At 29.9% G+C, this 23,259-nt stretch overlaps 1 protein-coding gene across 14 annotated transcripts in view; it reads left to right on the forward strand.

The window, feature by feature from the left end:
* fne (ELAV like RNA binding protein found in neurons) overlaps positions 1–23,259 on the forward strand; it is a 113,184-nt gene that overhangs the window by 78,136 nt on the left and 11,789 nt on the right. For all 14 annotated transcript variants that reach the window (XM_074137805.1, XM_074137809.1, XM_074137806.1 and 11 more), the window contains one exon: positions 1–23,259. This exon is cut by the window's right edge and continues 11,789 nt beyond it. In XM_074137805.1, the coding sequence (XP_073993906.1) occupies positions 1–325 (325 nt within the window). In that variant the 3' untranslated portion in view covers positions 326–23,259.

Here is a 23,259-nt window from a genome sequence, read left to right on the forward strand (position 1 = left end):
GTATTCCCCATTAGCCGGTGATCTACTGGCCAACTCCATGCTGCCCGGCAACGCAATGAACGGTTCTGGTTGGTGTATCTTTGTCTATAATCTAGCACCGGAAACTGAAGAAAACGTATTATGGCAGTTATTTGGTCCGTTTGGTGCCGTACAATCTGTAAAAGTTATAAGAGATTTACAAACGAATAAGTGCAAAGGCTTTGGCTTTGTGACGATGACAAATTATGATGAAGCGGTTGTTGCCATACAATCTTTGAATGGTTACACATTGGGTAATCGAGTATTACAAGTCTCTTTTAAGACTAATAAAAGTAAAACATCGTAAACTTTTTTTCGTTCTGGTATTGGAAGATTATAATTTAATTTTGAACTATTGTTTTGATTTTTTTCACAAACTTGGGTACTTTTTAGTTATCCTCTCTCTCTCTCTCATTTATTATTTTTGTTTATTTACTTTTTGTATTTTTTTTTTTTTTTAGCAAGAAAAAATTCTGTTGCCCATTTTTATTTTTTATTTTTCACCCCTTTTTGATGAATTATTTTTTCATTTTCAATGAATTTGTTTTTCATTTTCATTATAATTATAATTTATGTTTTTGTTTTAATTTATATTAAAAAAACAGATGCTTGTCAGCACCACACTCAAGCTGTGACATCTCTAGTCATTTTACTCAAAAAAAAAAGTAAAAAATATAATTTAAATTAAAAAAAAAACTAAAAATGTCCAAAAAAAAATGCAGTCAATCAATAAAATAATAAACAATGACATTTGTACATACAAAAACAAAATACAAAAAAAATTGACTGCTAGGCAACCCAGTCTTAGGTCCTAAAATTTTGGACATACTATTCCCCGTAAGAGACTAGTCACTCTACTCGCTAGTGCAATTTTTATCTCCCTGCCTCCTTTATAATGGAAAATAAATTCTTTTCTTTTTTCGTAATGGGGGAATTAATTTATTGAAAAAATACATTGTTCAATAAATACACAACATACAGAAATAAATATAATAATTTTTTTAAATTCTGTTTTACAAAAAGTAGGTAATGTATTGAAATAAATGGATTATTTATTGCAATTTCGTATTATTTATTTAAAGTAATTTTATTGAATGTACCGTGATTTTTATTTTTTATTATATTTCGGAGATTTGGTTTTTTTAAGAATTGGAATGAAAGATAAGTTCGTTGGACTAAGATTCAAGGTTAGCTTCTTCATACAATAATATTTTTAGTAGTACTTATAAATATTGATGTGATGCTATTTCGAATAGCCTTTTATTAAAAAGATGATTATCTATACTTAAACAAAATATGTTCATTTATTCATAGTTCTCCTGACGAAATGGAATGAATCGTCGAAACGGTGGCCATCGAAATTCTTCAAAAGACCAAACTCTCTGAGAAAGTATTAGATCTTAGCATATAGATTTTTGCCTGTATTACGTGGTTTTTACATTTAATCAGTGTTGTCAGAAAAAAGTGAAAAAAGTATGAGTTGAGCATATAACTAAAACAAAATAGAACCTAAACCATGGTATCTCCGCTTAGGGTATCTAAAAATACCTGAAAGAAAGAAACGGTTTGCAACCTAATTACTACAGCCTCGTTCGTGAGACTGGCTCCAGGAAATTCCTTTTTACAATGCAGTAAAATAACATTCTAGAGGGAGGGTTCAGTTTGTTATTTGGCTTGTACTTGCCTTCAAAACGCTCCAATACGTGAACGAAACAACCATATGTATTTTTGTCTTATATCATAGTTCTTAAAGTCAGCATTTTTACGCCTTCTTCCGGCCCAATACCATTTCTTTCTCTTGAACGTTTATTGTAATGGCTAACTTGTAGTTGTTAAACATTACCTGACGATTAATTGGTTTTTTTCTTTTTCATATTAAACATGCGTCGCAATGAATCTGCATCGTAACATCAAATTTGTCTTTTTAAAATTTTGGTTATAAATATGTTTCAAATTAATAAAATTTTGTCAGCTGAGATCTATTACTAGACTTTTTTTTTTAATTTACATTTTCAATTTTCATTTTTTCTTTTTTCAATTTATCTGTTTTTTTGTTGTGTATTTTTATTATGGCAACAACTGCAGTTAATTATATATTTTTATGTTCCTAAATGAGAAATCACAATTTTTTTCTTTTCGTCCAATTGAAATAAAATATAAAAAATAAAATAATAGGTGTCTCAAAGTTTTAAATTAGTAAGACGGTTATTAAGGATGAATTTTCTTAGTAGAGGTGGTATAATCAATCTGAGTGAAAAATGAACAATGACAACAATCTTAAAAAAAAAAAAACAAATTTTGAAATATTTTAATATTGTAACTCTTCCTTAGTGAATTTTTTTGAACCTACACGAGATTTTTTCATCACATTACTTTAATCATTTTTTTAAGCTTTACTTCCTCATTATGAAAAATTAGTACCTCATTTCTCTTGCATCTTCTTTTTTAATATATTTTGTCTAATCAACATGCTAAAATAATGAATGGGTAAGGAAAAATTATTTGGAGTGAAAGTTGTTGAAATTGTTCAAAAAGAGCAAAAGAAGACAAATGTGAAATTTTAATTTTGAAGAAAGTTGTAATTATTATTGGTTAATTTCCAGTCGTAGTAAAAAAAATTGCAACTTTGTTAAATTTTAAACGGAACTTTATAAGAAAAGGTACGAACTTTATTTAACCGTAAAACTCATAAGGGATACTACTTGAAAGCAATCTAATTTACCCTTTAAGTTAAAAACTTGATTATTGTTTCTGATATAACAGAACCAGGGAACTGTGACCTGTCTGTTTCATTATTATCATTATTGTATTACTTTTTTGGATTCACTCAGTTTGATTTTTCTTTTTTTTCCATTTCTCTATTTTTTCTTTTGAAAAATTGGAATGAAAACTCATCCCTGATTTTTTTTTTTCAATTATGTGGAAATCTTATATCGAACAAAATTTTTAACTTTGAATAGACACCTTACAAATAAATCAATTCAAAGAGAATACATTTTTATTTAAACCCCCTTAAAAAAAAAAATGTATTCCATTTCCCAAATTAAAATTTTTTCTTAGTCTGTACTTAAAACGAAAAGAAAAACTGTAAAATCAAACTTACAAAAACATAATTTTGTAAATAGGAAGTCCCACCTTTACCTTACCACAACAATAATTTTTAAAAGTAAATTCCTTTCCAAAAGCAAAAATAATTAAAAATAATTGAAGTCCTCTTCCCTGTGTCCATCTCCAATTTCTAAATATAAATTACACACAAAAGAAAAATTATACCAATTGGATAATTCCAAAAAAAAAAAAATATATATATATATAGAAATTTGTAGATCATTTTAACTAACTATTATCTATTTAAAAAAGAAAAAAAAAAAGAAAAAAGTTTTAAAAAATAAAAAAAAATAAATAAATGAAAAACAAAAATGATTTTTACTAGATCATTTTTATAAACAAAACGTAAAATAATTGTTTAATTTTGTTTATTTCTTTTTTTTATTTATAAAGGGGAACTTTCTTATATGTGCAAGTTTTAATTGTTTTTTTCCTTTCTTTTTTTTTAATAATATTACAATTTATAAAAAATACAAAATATATACAAAAAAAGTGATAAAGTATTTAAAAAAAAAAAAAAAAAAATTAATTTTTAATATATATATATACATATACAAATATATATATATATTTAATTTCTAATTCTCCCCTAGCAATTGGCGATTTATTATAATAATTTTTTTATGATTATTATTATTATTAACATTTTTATTTTGAGGTTTTGATTTTGTGTTATATTTTCCGTCTTGAGTTTTTTTCTCCTAATTTCAATTAAAAATTTTATGTGCTTTTTTAGGTTTATTTTTAGTTTTTAAATTTTATTTTCTTTAAAATTATACTACTCAAGCGTTTATTGGGGGATTTTTTTTAGCGTACTTTGTGAGACCAAGTTCTTTATTTTCCTAAAGTACGATGTTTGAATGGGAATGTAATAATAATGTGCAATATGATACAATTTATCGGTTTTATGATTTTTCAATTATATAGTTGTGTATTCAGAAATATTTTCGTTTATTCTTCTGAAAATTGTCAGTTGATTAAGAGAAGGTTCTAAATTGATGTACGAGTAGTTTTGCTAAATGGCCAAAATGGTGAGTGTTGATTAAAACAAAATTTATTACAGAAAGTGAATTTCGATTACTGAAGTGATCTATTTTCATTATTATTATTATTATTTTATTTTCATTTTATTAATCTAGTTACCTTCTCAAAAATATTGGAATAGTTTTTGTAGTAACTCCTACTGTTGTGTGATAAGGATGTTAGGAATAATTTTCCAGTCTGTAGCATTATTCCCTGAATTTTGATTCCAGGAATGCAAAATTGAAAAATGTGGACTGTGAATGAATGTAACCCTTAAATTATAAGAAGAAGGAAGTTTAGTCGGCAAGGAGAAAGTCGTTTTAAAAATAGCCTCTTATGTTTTTCTTCTCTTCGTATACCATTGGCCAAGATGTCTTTATAAAAAGCGTCTTTTCCCAATTTCCTTAAAATCGTTTCGTTGTTTTCGCTCTTCTCTAAAGTTTTCAGAATATATGCAAGTATCATCTAAAATAATAAAAATACAAGCTACAGGATACATAGGCGTATGCGATACGTGCGTTAGATTAAAAAAAATATGCCGCCATGTTCTCTACGTCCTCTACGTTCAGAACTACCCTTTTATTCTTAAGCTCCTTTACATTGTGAGACGACTTTTTATTGAGCTTTTGCCACAACTCCCTAGAAAAGAGCTCTTTAAGAATAAAATAATAGCAAAAAATTATTAGATTGCTTAAATTTTTTTGGGAGTTTAGTTTATTTTTCTGTGAACATAAATATTAGTGAAAGAAAGAACTAGTTTTTCTCCTTGGTCAAACTGCTGAACTTATAAAAATACTTCTTCAAAGTTGTCGTGTTTTAAAAATCACTTGGGAAACCCGACTGATTAAAAATATTAAAAATTAGATTTACTCTTTTATTTGGTCATTAATGCCCAATTGTATGTGTCTGCTACATAGTATTCCTAATTTTTTTCTTAATATGTTTTTTGCGTTTTTATCTTTGTTGTGTCTTGTCCAGTTTTCTTTTTTGTATTTGTAATATTTGATCTGTTGGTTTGAACTAGTTTAAATTTTTTGATTTTTTTTTTTTTTTTTTTTTTGAAGGACTACTGTTTGGTAGTCATTGTTGTTGGGACAATTGCCTCTTCTTAAAACAGATCAGTGACTTTTCTTGAAGAAGAAGAAAAGTCTCTCTTTAACTATGCTATCTCAAACGTTTGAGCATAATTTTTATTTTTTTATGTTGAATTTTAGCTCCATTTTGTCTTTTCTTTTCCGTTTTTGACATTTTTCGTAATTATTGTATAAAGGTTTTTATGTAACTTAGATTTGATTATTTTCCGTGACAACTACAAGCTTTTTCAACCTGCTGTGTGCAATACAATAACAAAACCTCTACATTCAAATGGTTGCTAACAGGTGCGTATTATTTTCTGCCGCCCCATCCTTTCAAAGAGGAGTAAAAGTACCACTGTCACATCGGGATGATCAGAAAAAGTTTATAAATAGAACTTGGGCTGCAGTTATCCTTCACCATTTTATGGCGTCTAGAGGAATTTTTCTCTTCGATAACATTTAAAAGTGGGGTCAAATGTAAATAATATTTCCATCGAGGAGATTGTGGTGATGCAGGCTTGTGTTTTAAAACTCATTAGAAGAACAGGCTAGCTTGATAAAGAATTTGTTGGGGTAGATAAATTTTTTTGAATGGGTCAGAATTTTCTGCTTTAATTGTTTGTGGTTTTCTTACAGAGGGTACTATTAGTTTGTGATCACATCCTGGGCATTTCTTTGTGACATAAAATATTGACCCATCTAGTGTTGCCTTCCAAAGACAAAACTGGGCTGGGATTGGATTCCTCCTTTCATCAAAGATGATTTTTCAATTAGAGCAAGGAACGCTCAAACAATAGTGTGTTACTCGACACAAAAACAGGATCGTATTCGACGAAATTAAAAAAAATAGAGCGAGAAAGTGTAGAACTTCCTCTTAACTTTTCCCATTCCCCCCATAAACATGGTATATCTATTTCAAAAATTAAAAAAAATAAGAAAATAATTACATGAGTAGTATAATTTTGCTCTTTTTTTTAGATTTAATTAATTTTAATTAAAAGTGTTTTTTTATTAGATTTTTTTGAATTAATTCAATTAATTAATTGCATTTGTTTTTATTTTTCTTTTTCCATAATTTTTATTTGTATTAAAAGTTGTATTTGTGTATTTATGTTTTTTATTTAATTGTAGCATAATTACAAAAAAAAAAAAAAAATTATAAAAAATTTTAAAAACTTGTTCTTTTTTCTTTATTTTCTTCTCTTTTTATTTTTTATTTATTCTTTCAATTATTCTAAATTATTTATTCTCAATTTAGAAATTTAATTCTATCTTGCTTTGTGTGTAGGGATTCCTTAAATAAAAACAACACATTGTTTTTAATATAGTCGTATGTCTTAGGATGTATTATATATAAAGTGAAAATTCCTGGTTTTTTAATTTCTCTTTTCTGCGTATTCAAATATGGTGGTTGTACTAATTTCTATTTGTATTTAATTTGTCTGGGCTTAGGTGTAAAAATTGAGGGAACTGGTGTTTGTTAGCTTGAAGAAAAAAAACGTAAAAGCAGTGAGCTGTAAAAAATTAAATAAAATTTACTGAGGTGATAAGCTGTCCGACATTCTAATTGGGGGCTTTTTTGCTTGGTAGTCAGGGAAAATGTTATTTAGTTTGAGTTAGAATAACTGCATTGTTCTTAGACTCTATACTCACAAGGCAATCAAATTTTGCTGTAATCATTTCCTTTAAATCGTGAAGTTAATTGATGTTTTTAAAAAAAACGTCATTACTAACCTTATACAAGCTGGCTCTGATATGATTTTACAGTGGATGTGCTGGGTAATGAATATGCGGAGAGGACAAAAAAGCTCTCTGGGTTTAAAACACAATTCAAAATATCCTGACTTGAGGGGATATTCACAACGGAGAAGCTTTAGAGGGAAAAAAAAGATAGCATAAAGGAACCACTTTAGAACATTCATTTTAAATTTAGCCGTGAATTTGTACCGCAATTTGTACCTTTCAATTTAGAATTCTGATTGAGCTGCGATTACAACCTCAAAGATCTGCAGTACATAACAGTCGCAAAAAGCCTGTTCTATATTTTTTTATATTCTGCATTGATGAGTAATCTGCATTCTAGTATGTGTGACTGTAAACTGTTGAAGCTGGACATTTATGTAGTACTAATAGCGAAAGAATATTATTAATAACATAGAGTTCTGGCATTGGAAAATCAAGATAAAAATGATTTGTTAACAGAGCTTAATTTGGGGGAAATTTAGCAGGTAACATCTGCCTAAGAATTCCCTAACACTTCCGTCTCTTCTGCTAACGTGGCAGTCAGGGACCAGCCCATTTACAATGCTATCACCTGCATTTGCCAAAGAGAACTGTATAGCTATGAACAATTGATTTTACCTTTTTCTTCGTTTTACTTAACGTTAGCTGTTACAGTATATAAGTAAGCTGGTTACACTGTAAGCCTGATAAGCGACAAGTTACCAGACTTCGTCGGAAATTGCGAGGACTACGCGGAGGCAACCAAGTTACCTGTCTTAATTGCTGTAAAGATTGAGATGTCTAACTCTGTTCACTTCAGTTCATCGAATGACCGGGAATTGAGAGCGTCAGTGTCAGAAACTATGTACAAACGCTTTCCCGTATATGTATCTAATACAGTGTGGGAAAGCGTTAATAAATACATAAAAATACATCCTAATGAGTCCAGCGAACAAATAAGCTGTTTCCTCCTCTGCGTTCACAAACAGCACAACCTATGAGAGAAGCAGTTCTAATTTTGATGGAGAAATTAAGCAGTTTATTTAGTTTTAAAGCAATTATATATAGACCAGAATTGCATAATAGTCTCATATCTGTGTCCACACACTTCTGATACGAAAATACGAAATATATGAAAATTGTATTTTACTGGATTCTGATCGATACCTATATCGATTTGGTTGATGGATTGATTTGTAAGATTTTTTGACTTACCAGGTACTAGGTTAAAGCAAAGCTGCAAATTGTTCAAACGAATGGAACACATTACTTACTTTCTCACCCATAATTTAAATTAATTAAATACCTAAAACAGGTTTTTTGAATAAAATTCAAATGGAAAAAATGTTTAAATGAGGAAAATTAAAAACATTGTTAAACAGTCAAAAAAAATACTGCAGAAATTATTTACAACCACCAAATTTTAAATATTATATTACTTATAATAATTTTTAAACAAAAGTACGATGTAGCAGGACATTTTTTATCGACCGTGAGCATTTACTTAGGGCTAAGTATTTATTTGGGAGAGTTTAATCATACCTAAATGATTCGCCAATAAAATCTTGGCAAAGTCAGTCCAAATACAAAAGTTGAAAGTAAAAAATATACTTGCACATATTTTGATAAATATATAGATATATTTAATATTCAAATATATATATATATACATGAAACAAATATTACTGTAAAATCTTGTATATAATACGGGGCAGAATTGTATAATCCTCGCACAGAACTTTAAAGAAAATCTGGAAACTTATTTTTTTCGTTATAAAGACTACAACATGACTGGCAGACAGTGGCGAATGTTTTTTTTTGTTTTACTCATTCGTGCAATTTTGCAATCAGAATACTTTTCAAAACTTTTTACTGGCAATTTTTTAAAAAATACATCTTCACTTTACTTGAAACTATAACTCATGATTTAATGCCTCTTTTTTTCTTGACAAAAAACTGGGGGCCTGTTTAACTGTACACAACTTTAAAAAAAGCACAAGAATTAGCAAATCGTTCAACCAACGTTGTTGATTCAACCGTATTGATTTATTTGGCTAGAACTTATGCGTAAAAAATTAATTTGCATATTACTAATCGTGTGATTTTGATTGGGAAGTCTATTTTTAATTTTTTTTTTAAGTACGTATATTGGGAACATTTATCTAAAAAAAATTCAAATATATCTTTGTAATTGTTCAGGGAAGCAAAAATGCCGAATCTTATTAATAACCTGAGATTTTGATTTTGTAGGGAGAGACTATTACTTTGAATTTACTGCGATCTGAAAGATTTTATATATATATATATATATATATATATATATATATATATAGTATGCGTCTTTAAAGATGTGCGATTGCAGCGATTTTGTGCAACGTGATGTGCGAGATTGCATGTGTGTAAAGTAAGCTAGAATTCGCCAAATCCAAGAAGTAGAACGAAACTACTACCTCACCAGGGGTCTATGTTTATTGCGTACAAATGGCTAGTCCAATTCAACATAAGGGCAAGCAGTTAACTCACCATACTTTAAGATGCTTTCTTAGAATTAATAAATATTCTTAAAATCCCGAACATTTGTTATAATTTTCAAGTACCTAGAAAGTTATACATATGTACTAAATGAATTTTGTTTTTTATTTGTTTAAAAAACCAATTTTTAAGCAGCCTTTTATTCGTGTAAAAACATTATCTTAAAAGAGAAAATCTCCACTAAAGATGTCCTGTTGGTTGAGACCTTTTTCTAGTAGAAAAGCCGGGGAAAAATAAATTTGTATTCATTATTTTTGTATTCGCTCAACCTTCGAATTAATTTGAACCTTTAATTAAATAAAAATGATAACCTCTTCAGAAGTATGCCTTTAGTCAAATATATTAACCGAATTTGAAACTTTTGATTCTTACCATTAAACCTTCGTTGGAACTCATACCACATATTGTATTATTTGAATCTCATTTCTTTTACATTAATATATTTTTTTAAATCCATGTATACGTCTCATTTAGCCCTCAAAATTAATTCACAATTTGTTGAACAATGCCTTTTCTAGCCTTTTATAGTTAAGAGGGGACATAGCCTCCAACTAATTCACTTGAAATTTTTGTGGGGCTGGTATGCAAGGATCCACTTCTCAAGCTGGCGTCGAGATTGCAGAATCTAAAAGGATAGAGGATGCCACATTCTAAACTTAATTTTTCGGCACATTTCACATTCTAAAATTTGTTTAAGCAAACGTGACAGCCCAGTTTTTGTGACTTTGTAGCCTTGTTCATAAAGCAAAATTGCTTGAATTTTTTTTATGTTTAACCAGTCTTTTTATATATATATAACCAAATTGATCTTTTTACCAGGTGATAAACTTTTGTAACCGTAAAAAGGACGGTAGATGATTAAAAGAGAGAGGGGGAGAGATAAGCACAGACATGTGGTTCCACTTGAGCGGTCGCTTGTGTTGGATTGCCATTAATTGCTGGAAAAGCTTTAGTCCTCAGATTAATAGCAAAATAAGAAATTTTAGGTGGCAGGACGAAATCAGTTTGAATATGGTTAAAATAAGGATGTTTTCTTCCCCTTTGTTGGTTTATTTGTATCCTACAAATAGCGAAGCAAACTCGAAAACAGATTTAAGATATTCGTATTATATTCGAAGATTTTACTAGTAATATTTCAAATTTAGTTTTCCTTCTTTAATGGAAATTCTTTAAAAATTGCATGTCTTTTATTATATATATATATATAAATTTTGTTTTGTTTTTAGGTTTTTAAATATTACCAAGAATATTATTAATATTAATTATTTAAACAAAAAAAATCTTTTTAACTAATAATGCATTCCGTTTATTAAACTTACTTTAACATTTTTTGAAAATACACTCGGGTGCAAAAGAAAAAGCAAAGATGAAACGCCTTGTGTATTTGAGATGTTGCTTTCTTTTTCTTGGAATGGAGATTCTATGGGGAAAAGGCAGTTATAAAGGACTCATCTACGTAAAAACGTTAACTTCTTCCACTGTTGTTTTGTCCCAGATGAGCTGCACACCAATATTGTTGGACGATTATTTGAATTTATTAGGATAAGCTTTAACGAATTGGCCCTCGTCAGACGTACGAGGAATTCGAGGCTTTCAGCAAAAGTAAGAGGAGGAAAGTACGGAAGAGAAAGTGCCCTTGTAAAGTTTAGTAGCTACAGTCATTAATTAGTTATGCCAAATAAGTTCATCCCGCTGAAGGGCAGATCCATGTGAGCTCATACATAGATTTTCAATAATTTTTAACGTGTCGGTTCTAATTTGTTGAACTCTCAAGATAAAAAGAAGGGTAGGGAATGAGCAAACTGCAGTTTAAATTAATTCTCCAGTTTCCAAAGGCAATAACGAAATTATCTCTTGAAATCACTTCATTGTTTGAATTACACTGTTTGAATCTAGGATCATCTGCTGTAACTGGCTATCTTGACCTACAGTGTTACACAGACTTTAGCACATAGTTCAGGTTGCACTGTGTCTGTGGTGCCATTTTCAATAAACTTAATGACCATTTCATCCATCAGTATTGGGCACTTGGGCACATTGTTTCCGGTTGTTATTAAACTCATTGCAATGTGTATAGAAAATAAAATAAGAGACAGATATCTTCTTCTTTTTTCAAAGTAAACAAACAAAAAGATGAAGTTCTAAAGAACATGTTCTATATCCCGGTTTACAATTTTCTCTTCAAGCGGGATTTAGTAATATCTCAAATAACCAAGAAGTTGCGCTTTTTATTGCCCCCGAGTGTTTTTATATGTATATTATAGACATTTTAAAAAATATATATATAAAAAATAACGAAACGTAAAATACAGAATTGGTACCTGTTACAACAGTATTTAAAAATAATAATAATAATAAAACAAGTTTTTATTCAATTGTATTTTTATGCGAGGGAATTCATTTAATAATAATAACAAAGGAACTTTTAGGAGTGATTAGTGTTCTATAAAATTACAGTGGATATGGCCTACAATTATCGGGATTTTTACCAAAAATAAATAAATAAATAAATGAAAAATATATATATATACTACAGTTTAAATAATTTTATGTAACTAAAAAGGAGTAAAAATAATAATTGTATATGTAAAAATAAAATTAAAAAAAGGATATGTAGCTTACAAGGCGACATTATAAAAAAAGTGTTTATTTCACAAAAGCTAATGTGATTTCGGGATGGGACTATTTTTTATTTTATTTTTTTGAAAAATAATACTTTTTAAGCGTAGCCGTATTTTATTATTATTATTATTATTTTGGCAATTAGTTATGAGTTTTTTGATTGTGAGGGGACCCTAGATTTTTTATTTGTTTTCTCTATCTCATTTTCGATTGATTGATTTAGCGACCATTGTCGACATTAAGATAGTTGTTTTTCTATTTCTTGGAGGCTGGTCTTGGTAAATACAAAAACAACCTTAATTTCTCTTTGATATTACAGAAATGATTGTTTCAGTCTTGAGGAATAAACAAACAATGATTATTGTTAAAAGAATAATTCAGGCAAACCATTAAAAATTCCCACTTTCTATCTAACATTATTAATCAAATTCCAAGCCCAATAGGTGGAAACGTCGGTAAGAATTTTTTTTTTTTTTTTGTAAATTCAAAACTGCTTGATAGGCAGTCTCTTTTTTGTATTATAGGTATTTATATCCGAGAGGACCAGTTTAACAATTCATAAGAGCTGTACTAAATAAAACAAATAATGAATAATCAAAATTAAGTAAAGTAGATATTTAGCTTTTATAAATGAATTACAAATAAAAATTGTAAGTGGGCTTATTAAATCCGCCCTAATAACTACTCCCATTGTCCCCTCAGTTCGGAAACTCGATCCACCAGCTCCAGATTGCAGCGAGCATATTGCTCTGATTTCCTTAAACGCGTGAAATGGAGTTTAATCTGTGTTTCAACATGTTTCCTCAAAAAAGTATTTCGTTCATTAGTTGTTCAGAGAGTTTTGTACGAGGTGCCTCAAAAGGTTTTGGGGTGAGATGGTATCGCGATACCTACACACTTACCAGCGGTCCACACAAGGCCTTGAATGGAGAAAGATACCAACTGCTGCCTAGAAAAAGCTATTTTCCTAAAAAATAACAATTTGCCTACGACTTTTTCTTTTAGAGATAGCTGCACTTTTGAGCAATAATTTATTTTTTACCGACTGTATATTTCTGACTAAGAAGTAAAAATTGTTAATACCGGGGATTGGCAGGCCGTGTAAATTTGGCGATCTTATATTTGATTTTTCATGGTTTTTCGCCACGGATGTTTTTTTACTCTAATGTTGAAAAATTTACTTTTTAAATCAGGAAGGATTATTAAAATGTCACGTTCATGACACCTAAGCTTGATGGTTGGTGTAATAGTAGAATGCTGATTGTTTTTAAATTGTACCACCAACGTGGGTACCCCTCCAATCAAAATGTTATTGCAAAAACGGCTTCGCCAAGATTAAATAATTAAGAAATTAAAAAAAGATAATCTTGTTAAGGTATTGAAACCCAAAGAACTATATTAAAAATAAAAATGTGATTAAATGCTCAAAACAAGAAAGAAAAAAAAACTGATTTTTCTCTTTTATTTTAGAAATTTTATTAAATCTAAATAAATAAAATTTCAAAAAAAAAATCGTTCAAATTTTGTTTAATATAATGGGCATTCTGTGAGGAAATAAAAGAAAAATAATAAAAAACAAGAAAATTAATATTAAATAAACACACAATCACGTTGCTCAAACGAAAAAAAAAATTACAAATAAATTAAAAAACAAACAATAATTATAAACTAAAGATCAGTGTTTCTTGTTTGCTATCCAAGAATTTTTACAAATCTTGACAAAAAAAGAAAGACAAAAATATACAATAAGACAAATTTAAAATAAACGTTTTTGAGTAAAATATTAAGAATCTGCGTAGTAGATTTTTTTTTTTGCAGCATATTTTTCTCTTAAAAAGTACATAAATTATTTATACATTTTAGAATACAACTGCAAACAAAGAATTTGCATCTCGTAGTTATGTCTTCACATGCTTAAATTATAAAGGAAATTGTCTGCAAAAAATAAAAAAGGAAGAAAAGAGGTTTACATACAAACTACCCAAGGGTGCAAATGTAAAATCTAGTGTGAACGCTCATACAATTTTCTCTTGCTGCAATTTTCAAAACTTTAATTCTCAACTTTTTGTTCAACCTTTCCGCTAGAACTCCTCTTTAACTGATTTCCGCTACCAAAAAAAAAAAAAAAAAAAAAAAAAAAGAGTCCTACATGAGTGTACACATGATGTAAGTTAATAAAACATAAGATACATTCCTGAAAAAAAAAGAATCTTAAAAAATTCAATGATGTGGCTCTCAGTTGATCGATTTGGTTTTAAATTTATGATACTAATAAATATTGTTTATTACCAGTAGTTAGAGAAAATGTAAAAAAGACACCTTGCTGTTATTTGAGGTTTTTCTTTAGCTTTTCTTCAGCCTACGAAACTAAATTTAAACTATAGTTTGTTATTCACTCCGGTGCTAAAAACACCACCGTTTGCCCCAATGATACAGATTTTTCAACTCATTTTAACGTTTTATAGTAAAAGTGTTTGAAACTAAGACTTTTTTTTTTTTGTATCTCTAAGCAAAACAATGAACTTAGAGACGAAAGTCCAAAAACACGTTTCGTGCGTTTTTGATGAGAACAGTTATCTAGGGATGGGGGTTAAATTAGTCGGAATGGTAAGATTGTAATAATGAAATCAGTCAAAAAAATTGTGATATTATTCAAGGTGTTCCGTTTTTTATGTTTTTAATTTGCACCCTTGTGTAGAAATATAAAATCGGAGTGACCCAAGATTATCAGAAACTAAACTCTTGAATCAAGCAATCTACAATCTATGTGATTTCATTAGACTGTTTCAAAACAGTTTGATGAAAAAAGTTTTTAGAAGTGATAGTTTTAGGTGGCATTATTCCCTAGCAAGTAACATATTTCTTCAGCTCAAAACCTCGCAGGGTTGCAAGTGAGAGCGTCCCTCGAAACAGCCGCTAAGTCTTTAGGCCGCGAGTGCATATCCTCTCCCATTGCGCCTGATGGCCTTCCTAGAAATTTCCCACTTCGGCCTGAAGTTAGAAAGCAAAGATCCCATATTAGAAACGTCTCTCCTCTAAATAATAGTCCCGTCTTTCTCTTCGCGACATTATCCAAGCCTCGGAAATGAAGGAAAAACGAGCGTGGGAGAATAACAACAGCTAGAGTATCGCTACAAGACTCCTAACTGAGGCGAAAGAGTTTCCTGAGACTACGACATGAAATATTAGATGCCAATGTTTAGGAATCGCTTAAAAGGCAAATGAAGGAAAAACAGGAGTTTTCACTTTCTTCTGGGTCACTATTCCTAAAAACTAGGACTCATATGCGGATGTTTCCTTCAAAAGGCAATGCCTCATTAATAGCACAAATCATCCTTAACTCTCGTTCTGCGAAACGTGTAGATTGTGTGAGTTGTTTATGAGACCTTTTTGTGATAGTTCTCTGACTTGGGTCCATCCGATACAAGTAAAAAACATTTCCAAATACCAATTCCAAACCAAATTCTATCAGTTTCAAGTCAAATAGAACCTTTTCATTCTTTTTTTTGAACAGTTTTGTTAACTTGTGCAGTTATTAGCCACTCTGGGGCGAACTTAGTGTTTTTATGCGTTAATATTGTCCATCAAAGAAGGATAGTGAGCTGTAAAAAAAATCTAAAGGCAAGCACTGGACGAGGTTCCGTCAACTACGACGTTTCGGTCCCAGAAAATGTGGCGGCCGCTGCAATGTTGGGCTGAAGGTTGTGTCCAGGCCACAGTACGCTTCTTTGTTTCTCTCTCCTTAATTCTGATCGGGTTTTGAATTTTCTTCCAGCTTCGAAATTTTTGGTTTACATAAAAGGTTTTTTTTTTTGGAGGGAGGGAAAAATTTGTCTTCCATTAGCTAATGGACAATCTAAGGGACAAATTCAGTGTTAGAAAAACAAAGATCTTAGGTTCGAGTCACCCAATGCTGCTTTTAGATTTGCTCGCTCTGCCGCTTCTACAGTGTACTATCCCTCCGAAGGAGAAAGTTATCTGTGACTAGGGAATACTCGTGAGTAATTTTTGGGTCCTGATATCACCAATAATAAATTCGAAACCTGTGACGGAATGGTTATACATGTCAGGCAGAAAAAAAAAAGAGGTGGCTTTGCAAGATTTTAGACCATTGTAGAATCTTCTTATAACCGAGTATGACTTTTTTATAAAACATCTACCGAGTTTCTTATTCGTCTCTACCGGATAAAATGACATCACCTTTATCTATGTCAATTGCTGAATTGGTAATAAAAAGAAGGTAACAAGTAGAGATCCCTAGCTAAGCAAGAGTGGTCAGCCAGAAAGAGAATGACCAAGAAGACTTACATAAAAGGTGTGACTTATCCTACAGTTCTGCTTCCATTCTGTTAAAGAGTTAGGGTGTGGGAGTCTTTTTCAAGTCTACCAGAACAATCTTAGAGTGCCACAGTCCCGAATATGCTACTCCAATTAAGAGTCCGTGAAAGAGCTTTGTTTTAAGGTCCCATCACTAGTGGTTTTTTACGAGATGCTGCGAAAAGAGACCAAGTCCCGAAGTGCATACACAATGCCTTGTAGCCAATCGGAAATTGCTACTTTCTTGCACGGAGTTATTTTTTATGCCTCTTTGTCGTCGGCCACCCAACCAAAGAAGCTAAAAATGCACCATTTAAGTATATTTTCAAATTCATTCAGTCTGTTACCATTTTTACGGGGAAAAAGTTTCAACGTGGAACACGGGACAGGATTAAGATTTACAAATTTGTACTTTTAGTGAATAGTCACCTAAACATTTTGAGTACAAAAAAAAATTGTTAGTGAGAATTAAAACTTGGAAAGGTTTTTAAATGACTTGGAAATGATTGAAATCTACTTAGAATTGTAATTCTAATTATTTTCTTATTTTTTTTTTTTATCTGAAATGATTGGGTTCAATGAACAAAATTAAAATTCGTCTTTTTACTATTGAGTGGTAGCCGAGTCACTTGAAGAGAAAGTGCAATTTCTCATTTCGTCGCAGCAATGAAATTGAGAAATTTTCTTGATCCTAGGGACTAATTTTTTTAAACTGTCTTCAAATCTTAAGAGTAGTACATACAATATTACAAATTAGAACTTTTTAGAGGAGTGTATCTGTGTGATAATTGTTGGACTCATATTTGGTCGTATAATTTGGCCAGCTGTTTACAACCTATTAATCTTCAGCCCTATAAAATGATCCTATAAATAAATTCACTTCTTAATTTTAGAAGCATAAATAATTCTATTTTCCACAACATGGTGGGGTTTAATGTGGTGAATATATCTTCTGGGCTGCACCCAGTTCAGTTTTTGGCGCAGCCTTTCATCCCCAATATTTCAAATGTTGCTCCTCACTGAGAGGAAACATTAATATCCCCCTATATAGCTCTAGTATGTATACAGTGCTCTAAGTAATGCGCAGTAATAATTAATTTTTCCTAAAAATTTTCCTTTAGTATCTTCTATTCAAATCTACCCAGCGTGCTTGCAAACTTTGGTTAGACATGCTAGTTTTCGAGTTTGGTAGTGACGATTGACTTTATTACACAATTTGTAGCCTATATTCAGAGCTCCTACTAGAAAGAAAGCTGTCTAGGAAAAATAAGCTCAATTCCCTGCCGGAATCGTCTTACCTCCTTTCCGTCATCCAATTTCTCTTTGACTATAGAAATCGTGGTGCCAGAAACTACTCTGCTTCAAAACTAATGCTATCGGCCACAACATGTCATTGGCGGTGGATTACCACATTATTATTGTTTTTTTTTTTTTATCACTTTCTTTGAGTCCCATTCTTTTGCAAATTGCGATTGGGTATATAGTACACTCTGGATAGGATGCAAGATGTTCTGCAATTTTCAAACACTGCAGATTTTTTTTTTATCATGGAAACATTTAATCCTTCGCCGCATTTCTTCGGCATTTTCTTTTCCCAGATTTTGTGCTACCTGGCTAATTTGAAATATTGCTTCTTTTTTTCTCGGCTACCCTCAATTTTTACCCCAAGAAATAATACAATTTTATTAACAAATGGAATTGTCAAAAAAAAAACTATTAAGACAAAATTTACTAAGGACTAAGTATTTGAAACTTTTTGAAAGAACTATGTTGAAATATAATTTTAAATAATTTAGACAAATTTTATAGCGATGAGGTAAAATTAGTTGATTATTGATTTGGTTGGGACACAGTCTCTCAAAAATCATTTCATGATTGTGAAACAAAATCATTTAAAATAATGATAATATTAATAAAAACCTCAATTTTTATGTATAATGGAGCATTTTTTAATGCATTTATCTTGTTTAAAACAAAGAACAAAACCGAAAAACAGAATACCCCTTTTTGAAAAAACGAGGTTGTTTATTTGAAAATGAGAGACAAGAATAAATCTATTCAAATAACGTAATTTAATAAGAAAATAAAAAATATACACTCAGTGCAGAAAAATAAAAATGAACATCGCTTTATTTGAGATATTGTCATTATTTGACAACACTTAGATTTTCCTTTATTACTCAGCGTCACTGGTCAGCTCTCCAGAGAGTCCAAATCGGAGTTTTCTCTTTGTATTTAAATTTATATTTAATAATAAATATTTATTTAGCATAACCATATAAGTACGTATAAGATATTTATGATTTAAATAAAAACTTTTAGAATAAGTTGATCCTAACATTATAAATTTCGAAAATACGAATGTCTCGGAGTTAGAGTTAAAGGGCAGAAATGTATTAAAACAAGTGTTACGAGATTTTAAACCTGCCATTGACTTGTTGAGAAAAAAAAACAAAAAAACGAGAACTCTGTATAAATATGCATTAGTGAGGTGACAATTTACTTCAGATGGTGAATCGGAGGCCTGTTTTATCGTATGTTTAATGTGTTATTCTAAATTATTCAGCAAATGTATTTTGTGACATACTAAATCAAGGCGAATTCTCCTTGATGTAGTGGCGAATAATATTTAGAATTTGCACGGTTGCCGGAAATGGTCTGTTCCAATAGAGCAGCGAGCACACTTTTTTTCCCTATTATAATTTTTATTGCCAGCATATCACTTTATAATTTTTTGCGTAAATGCATTTGCTCCTATAGGATTAAATTAATGGAATTCACAAGAGTAACATTGAATCTAACCACTGTTATCGTGGTTCTGAAGTATTCCTGGACACCCTCTACCCGTCATTTAGTATAGTAGTTGAAAGATACGGGAATAACAAAAATAGAAATAAATAATTAGGTGAAAAAATATGAATAAACCTAGAATACATAGTAGTAATTAAAAAATGATGTTTATAAAAAAAATTGAAGAATGGTCCCAAGTACGTATTTTTGGGGTTTACAATGTACGATCTTAGATGCTTCTAAAATGAATGTGCTTAATAAGTTATTTACTAAAAAATATATTTCATTTAAATAATTTAAATATTTAAACCAATTTCTCAAATAACCAAGGTGTTCCGTTTTATTTTGTTCAGCACGTGAGTGAATAGTTATATATTTAAAATATATATTGCTGGCCTAAAAAATAAAAAAATAATAAAAATATGAGGAAGAAAAAAGTAAACTAAGTATTTTCTGCAATAGATGGATATTTTTCTTTCTTTTTTTTAAAATAAACTTAAGCAAAATTTTGCACTACTCTGTCTTCATTCATAAAAATAAGGTTTCGCTAGTCTAATGTTAAAAAGTGGACAAATTTGTTAAACTAGTTGTAAAAATAAATAATAAAGACAAAAATATCTCGGAAAACTGTGTTGTTTTGAATACGACTGGAAATTGAAATAGAGAATTGTTTTCTTTTGGTAAAAAGTGAGGAAATCTTTGGGACTGTCTTTCTTGGAAAAATATATATATATATATATATATTAAATTTATAATATTTTCTATGCCAAAAGAAATTATGAAGATTTCGCTTTTAATTTATTTATTTATTTATTTTTATTTGACAGGAAAGAACTAACTACATGTTATAATCTGGCCAAACATTATTTAAAACCCGACACCTTACAAGGACCACAATTAAATTGCAAAGTACAGAAATAAATTTTTTAGTAAAAATAGGAATATATGTTTGTTGTAAGAATATTTTTCATTAACATAACTTTAAAAAATAAAAACAGTGATGTATGTAGGATTTTAAAAATAAAAATAAGAACATGAAGTAATAGTATTGTGGCAGCTTACAAAAGCCATACTTATAGTAGCTGTTTTATATGTCGGTTTTAAAAAGAGACCCAATCTAGCCAGTTGAATACCATTTTTCGAGGATTTTGTGGGTCCGTGCAACCATTCAGTTAAGCCTAGCCTAAATGTAATCTATCTAAAGAAGGAGCCTTATTAGACCGTAGAGGCTGCATTTAGGCTATGAATGGGCTCATTAAAAATACTACTTACATCAGCCCCCGTGTCATTCATGAAGGCCAGGTCCGTAATAAGATATAAAATCCGATCCCGCAACAAGCAGTAGGACAATGTCCGGAACTTTTATTTCGCAGCATTAATTTTTCATATACAACTTACATTGCTTGCACAGATTCCAGTCCAGATTTCTAGCTGTGTAACAGTTCCTTCACTTTGGATTTTTGGCCCAGGGTTGAAAATGAGACACTCTGTCTCAAGAGTATTCAAATGCTCCACTTATTGTTATTAACATAAATAACAGACCAAAACTATATTGTTGAAACCTTCATAAAGGTTTTGTGTTTTATTTTGCATCCTCCCTCTCAATGAAAAAGAGGTTTAAAGAAGTTTAGTTCCGCAGTTTTATTGCAATATATAGGTAGCATTGGGATTGGCAAAGTATCCTACACCATCGTGACCCAACGGATATTTTGCGGTGGCACTCAAAATAAAGAACACCAACTTGAAGATCTGGGAAAATAGTAAAGAAAATAGTTGCGATAAAAATCACATGTTTGGTAGCTAAGAAAAATATAACACGTAGTTGTTTTACAATTGGAATTCGCAAAGTGAATCCACACCTTTAATCCGGCATGCCGGTTCCATGATTCGAAATGTTAATAAATATTCTCACAATTCAACCAGGTATGTTTGTGACTTACTACTCCACAGTATCCAAACCTTCCGTCATGTCATCTGCTATTATTGTAACCTGGACAGCAATCGTTGATGTGCTTCTCTAAATCCAAATTGATCTTCTTTAGGGATAATACTCAAAGAATCGTGATCTGTGGCGAGAATACTAATTTAATGCATTTCAAGCATTTACGAACTCTTCTGTAGTTCACTCAAAAGTGTTCAGGTGCCATCCTAGTGTCTTGCCTGTGTTTACTCATGGCTAAACGGGAAAATGCGAAAGAGATTGATTAAATTATTAATTAAATAATTAGGAATTTATTTTTAAAAAACTCAAACTGCAAAAAAAAAATATATTTGTGTAGCTCTGCAAATTGGTAAAAAAGCGAAATGCACTCGGGGCCACAAAATGTAGGAGAGTTATTCTTGGGGAAACGAAGACGACTACTGAGACGTTTTTATGATGAATCTATATTGCTTCGGTTTTTGATAATAAAACATAAAGACACGGTTGGCATAAAATATAATAGAATGGAGAAAGCAATTCCGGCCGATCTTCATATTTTTTTATTATTCAGGAGTCTTAGCGATTCAGTTGCCAGTTTGCAGTTTTTGTACAGAACACCTAAGGATATTTCTCAACCCTATTTTTACACAATTACTGATTTTTAAGGCGGCTGTGTTTATTCCAACCTGCCGGGGTTGATAATAGCTCTCACTTTTCGCGATAGTCTATATGACACGACCGTCTCGCCCATTACACGACTTGTTTCTAGAGATTTGCTTCTTCAACGTTGCTAGTTTCCTCCGATGGTATAATCAATGACTAAACACAAAAAGTTAAAATACAAAAAGTATCTCGTAATGAAAATATTGCCTAATTATAAAATAAAAAAAGGTAATTTAATTTTAGGCAGATTTGAACGCATGCTCAATAAGTCTTTTGTAAGTTGCCTAGCAAAATATTATTTAATACAAAATAAATGTGTTCAAACGAAAAAAAATAGAGATTGGTCTAAGATAGTTTTACTTAAAGTGTGATTAGAAATTAACTGGTTCGTAGCAAGACTGTTCTTTCTATCTCCCTTTATAAAATTAAATAATTTAATAATAATATTAATTAAATAAATATAAAATAGTATATATTATTATTATTTTATAATAATGTATACATTTTGTAAAGTTTTATACCAAAATAATAATAATAATAATAATTTAAAAAAAGTGAAATCGTAGGTCATTCTATCAGAAATATGTATGTATACACATAAGTACGAGTTGTTAGTTACACTGCATAGTCCAATACAACACATGTATTTCTGAAACAACCAAACTTTTAATAAACAAATTGAAATTAAGTAAACACCACAAACAAAAAACCTATATCTTAGAGTGTAATAAATTTTAATAAACCATTAAAAAAATGAAAGCTTTAAAACGTAAAAAAAAAATGAGTAAATTCCAAAATACTATGAGAAAGGTAAATAATTAAAAGATAAAAATAAAATCTGTTACTAATTGTAAAGTAAAAAAATAAAAAAAATAATAAAGTGTGATATTTTGGTGCTCTGAGTGTAATAAAAATAATAATAATAACAATAAATAATATAAAATATGATATCTGCTCATTAAAAAAAAACAAAATCTTATTAACAATAATGAGTGATTTTTTTTTATTATTATTATATTTTCAGAATTCTACTAGCACTAGATATAAATATCTAACATAGCATACGTCCAAAACCAAGCTTTTATTTTTAAAATTAAAAAAAAGGAATGCTAAAATAAACAAAAACAAAAAGATTATACTGTTAAAAAAATTGGGTAGAACTCAAAATATGTGAAAGGAAATTTTAAAAAAGGGAAAAAAGAGAACTTCTCTTGGCCCTTGAGGTCTTTTCTCGAAAAAAAAAAATAAAATAAAATAAAATAAATGGTTTAAGCAATTAAGTTTTGCCCTGGGAAATATCAGCTTTTTTTGTTTAACATGTATAAAAATAAATTTATAAAATGTATAAATTTAAGCGTAGACCTCTGGGGGTATCCTTTATGACTTGAGAAGGTTTTTAAAATAACCACTTAAAAAATAATAATAATGAAGTGATTTTTTTAAACATGATTTGTTTAGCATCACAGT

This window comes from Rhodnius prolixus, unplaced genomic scaffold (assembly GCF_049639745.1).
Source record: "Rhodnius prolixus isolate KJV_2025 unplaced genomic scaffold, Rpr scaffold_11, whole genome shotgun sequence".
NCBI lineage: Eukaryota > Metazoa > Arthropoda > Insecta > Hemiptera > Reduviidae > Rhodnius > Rhodnius prolixus.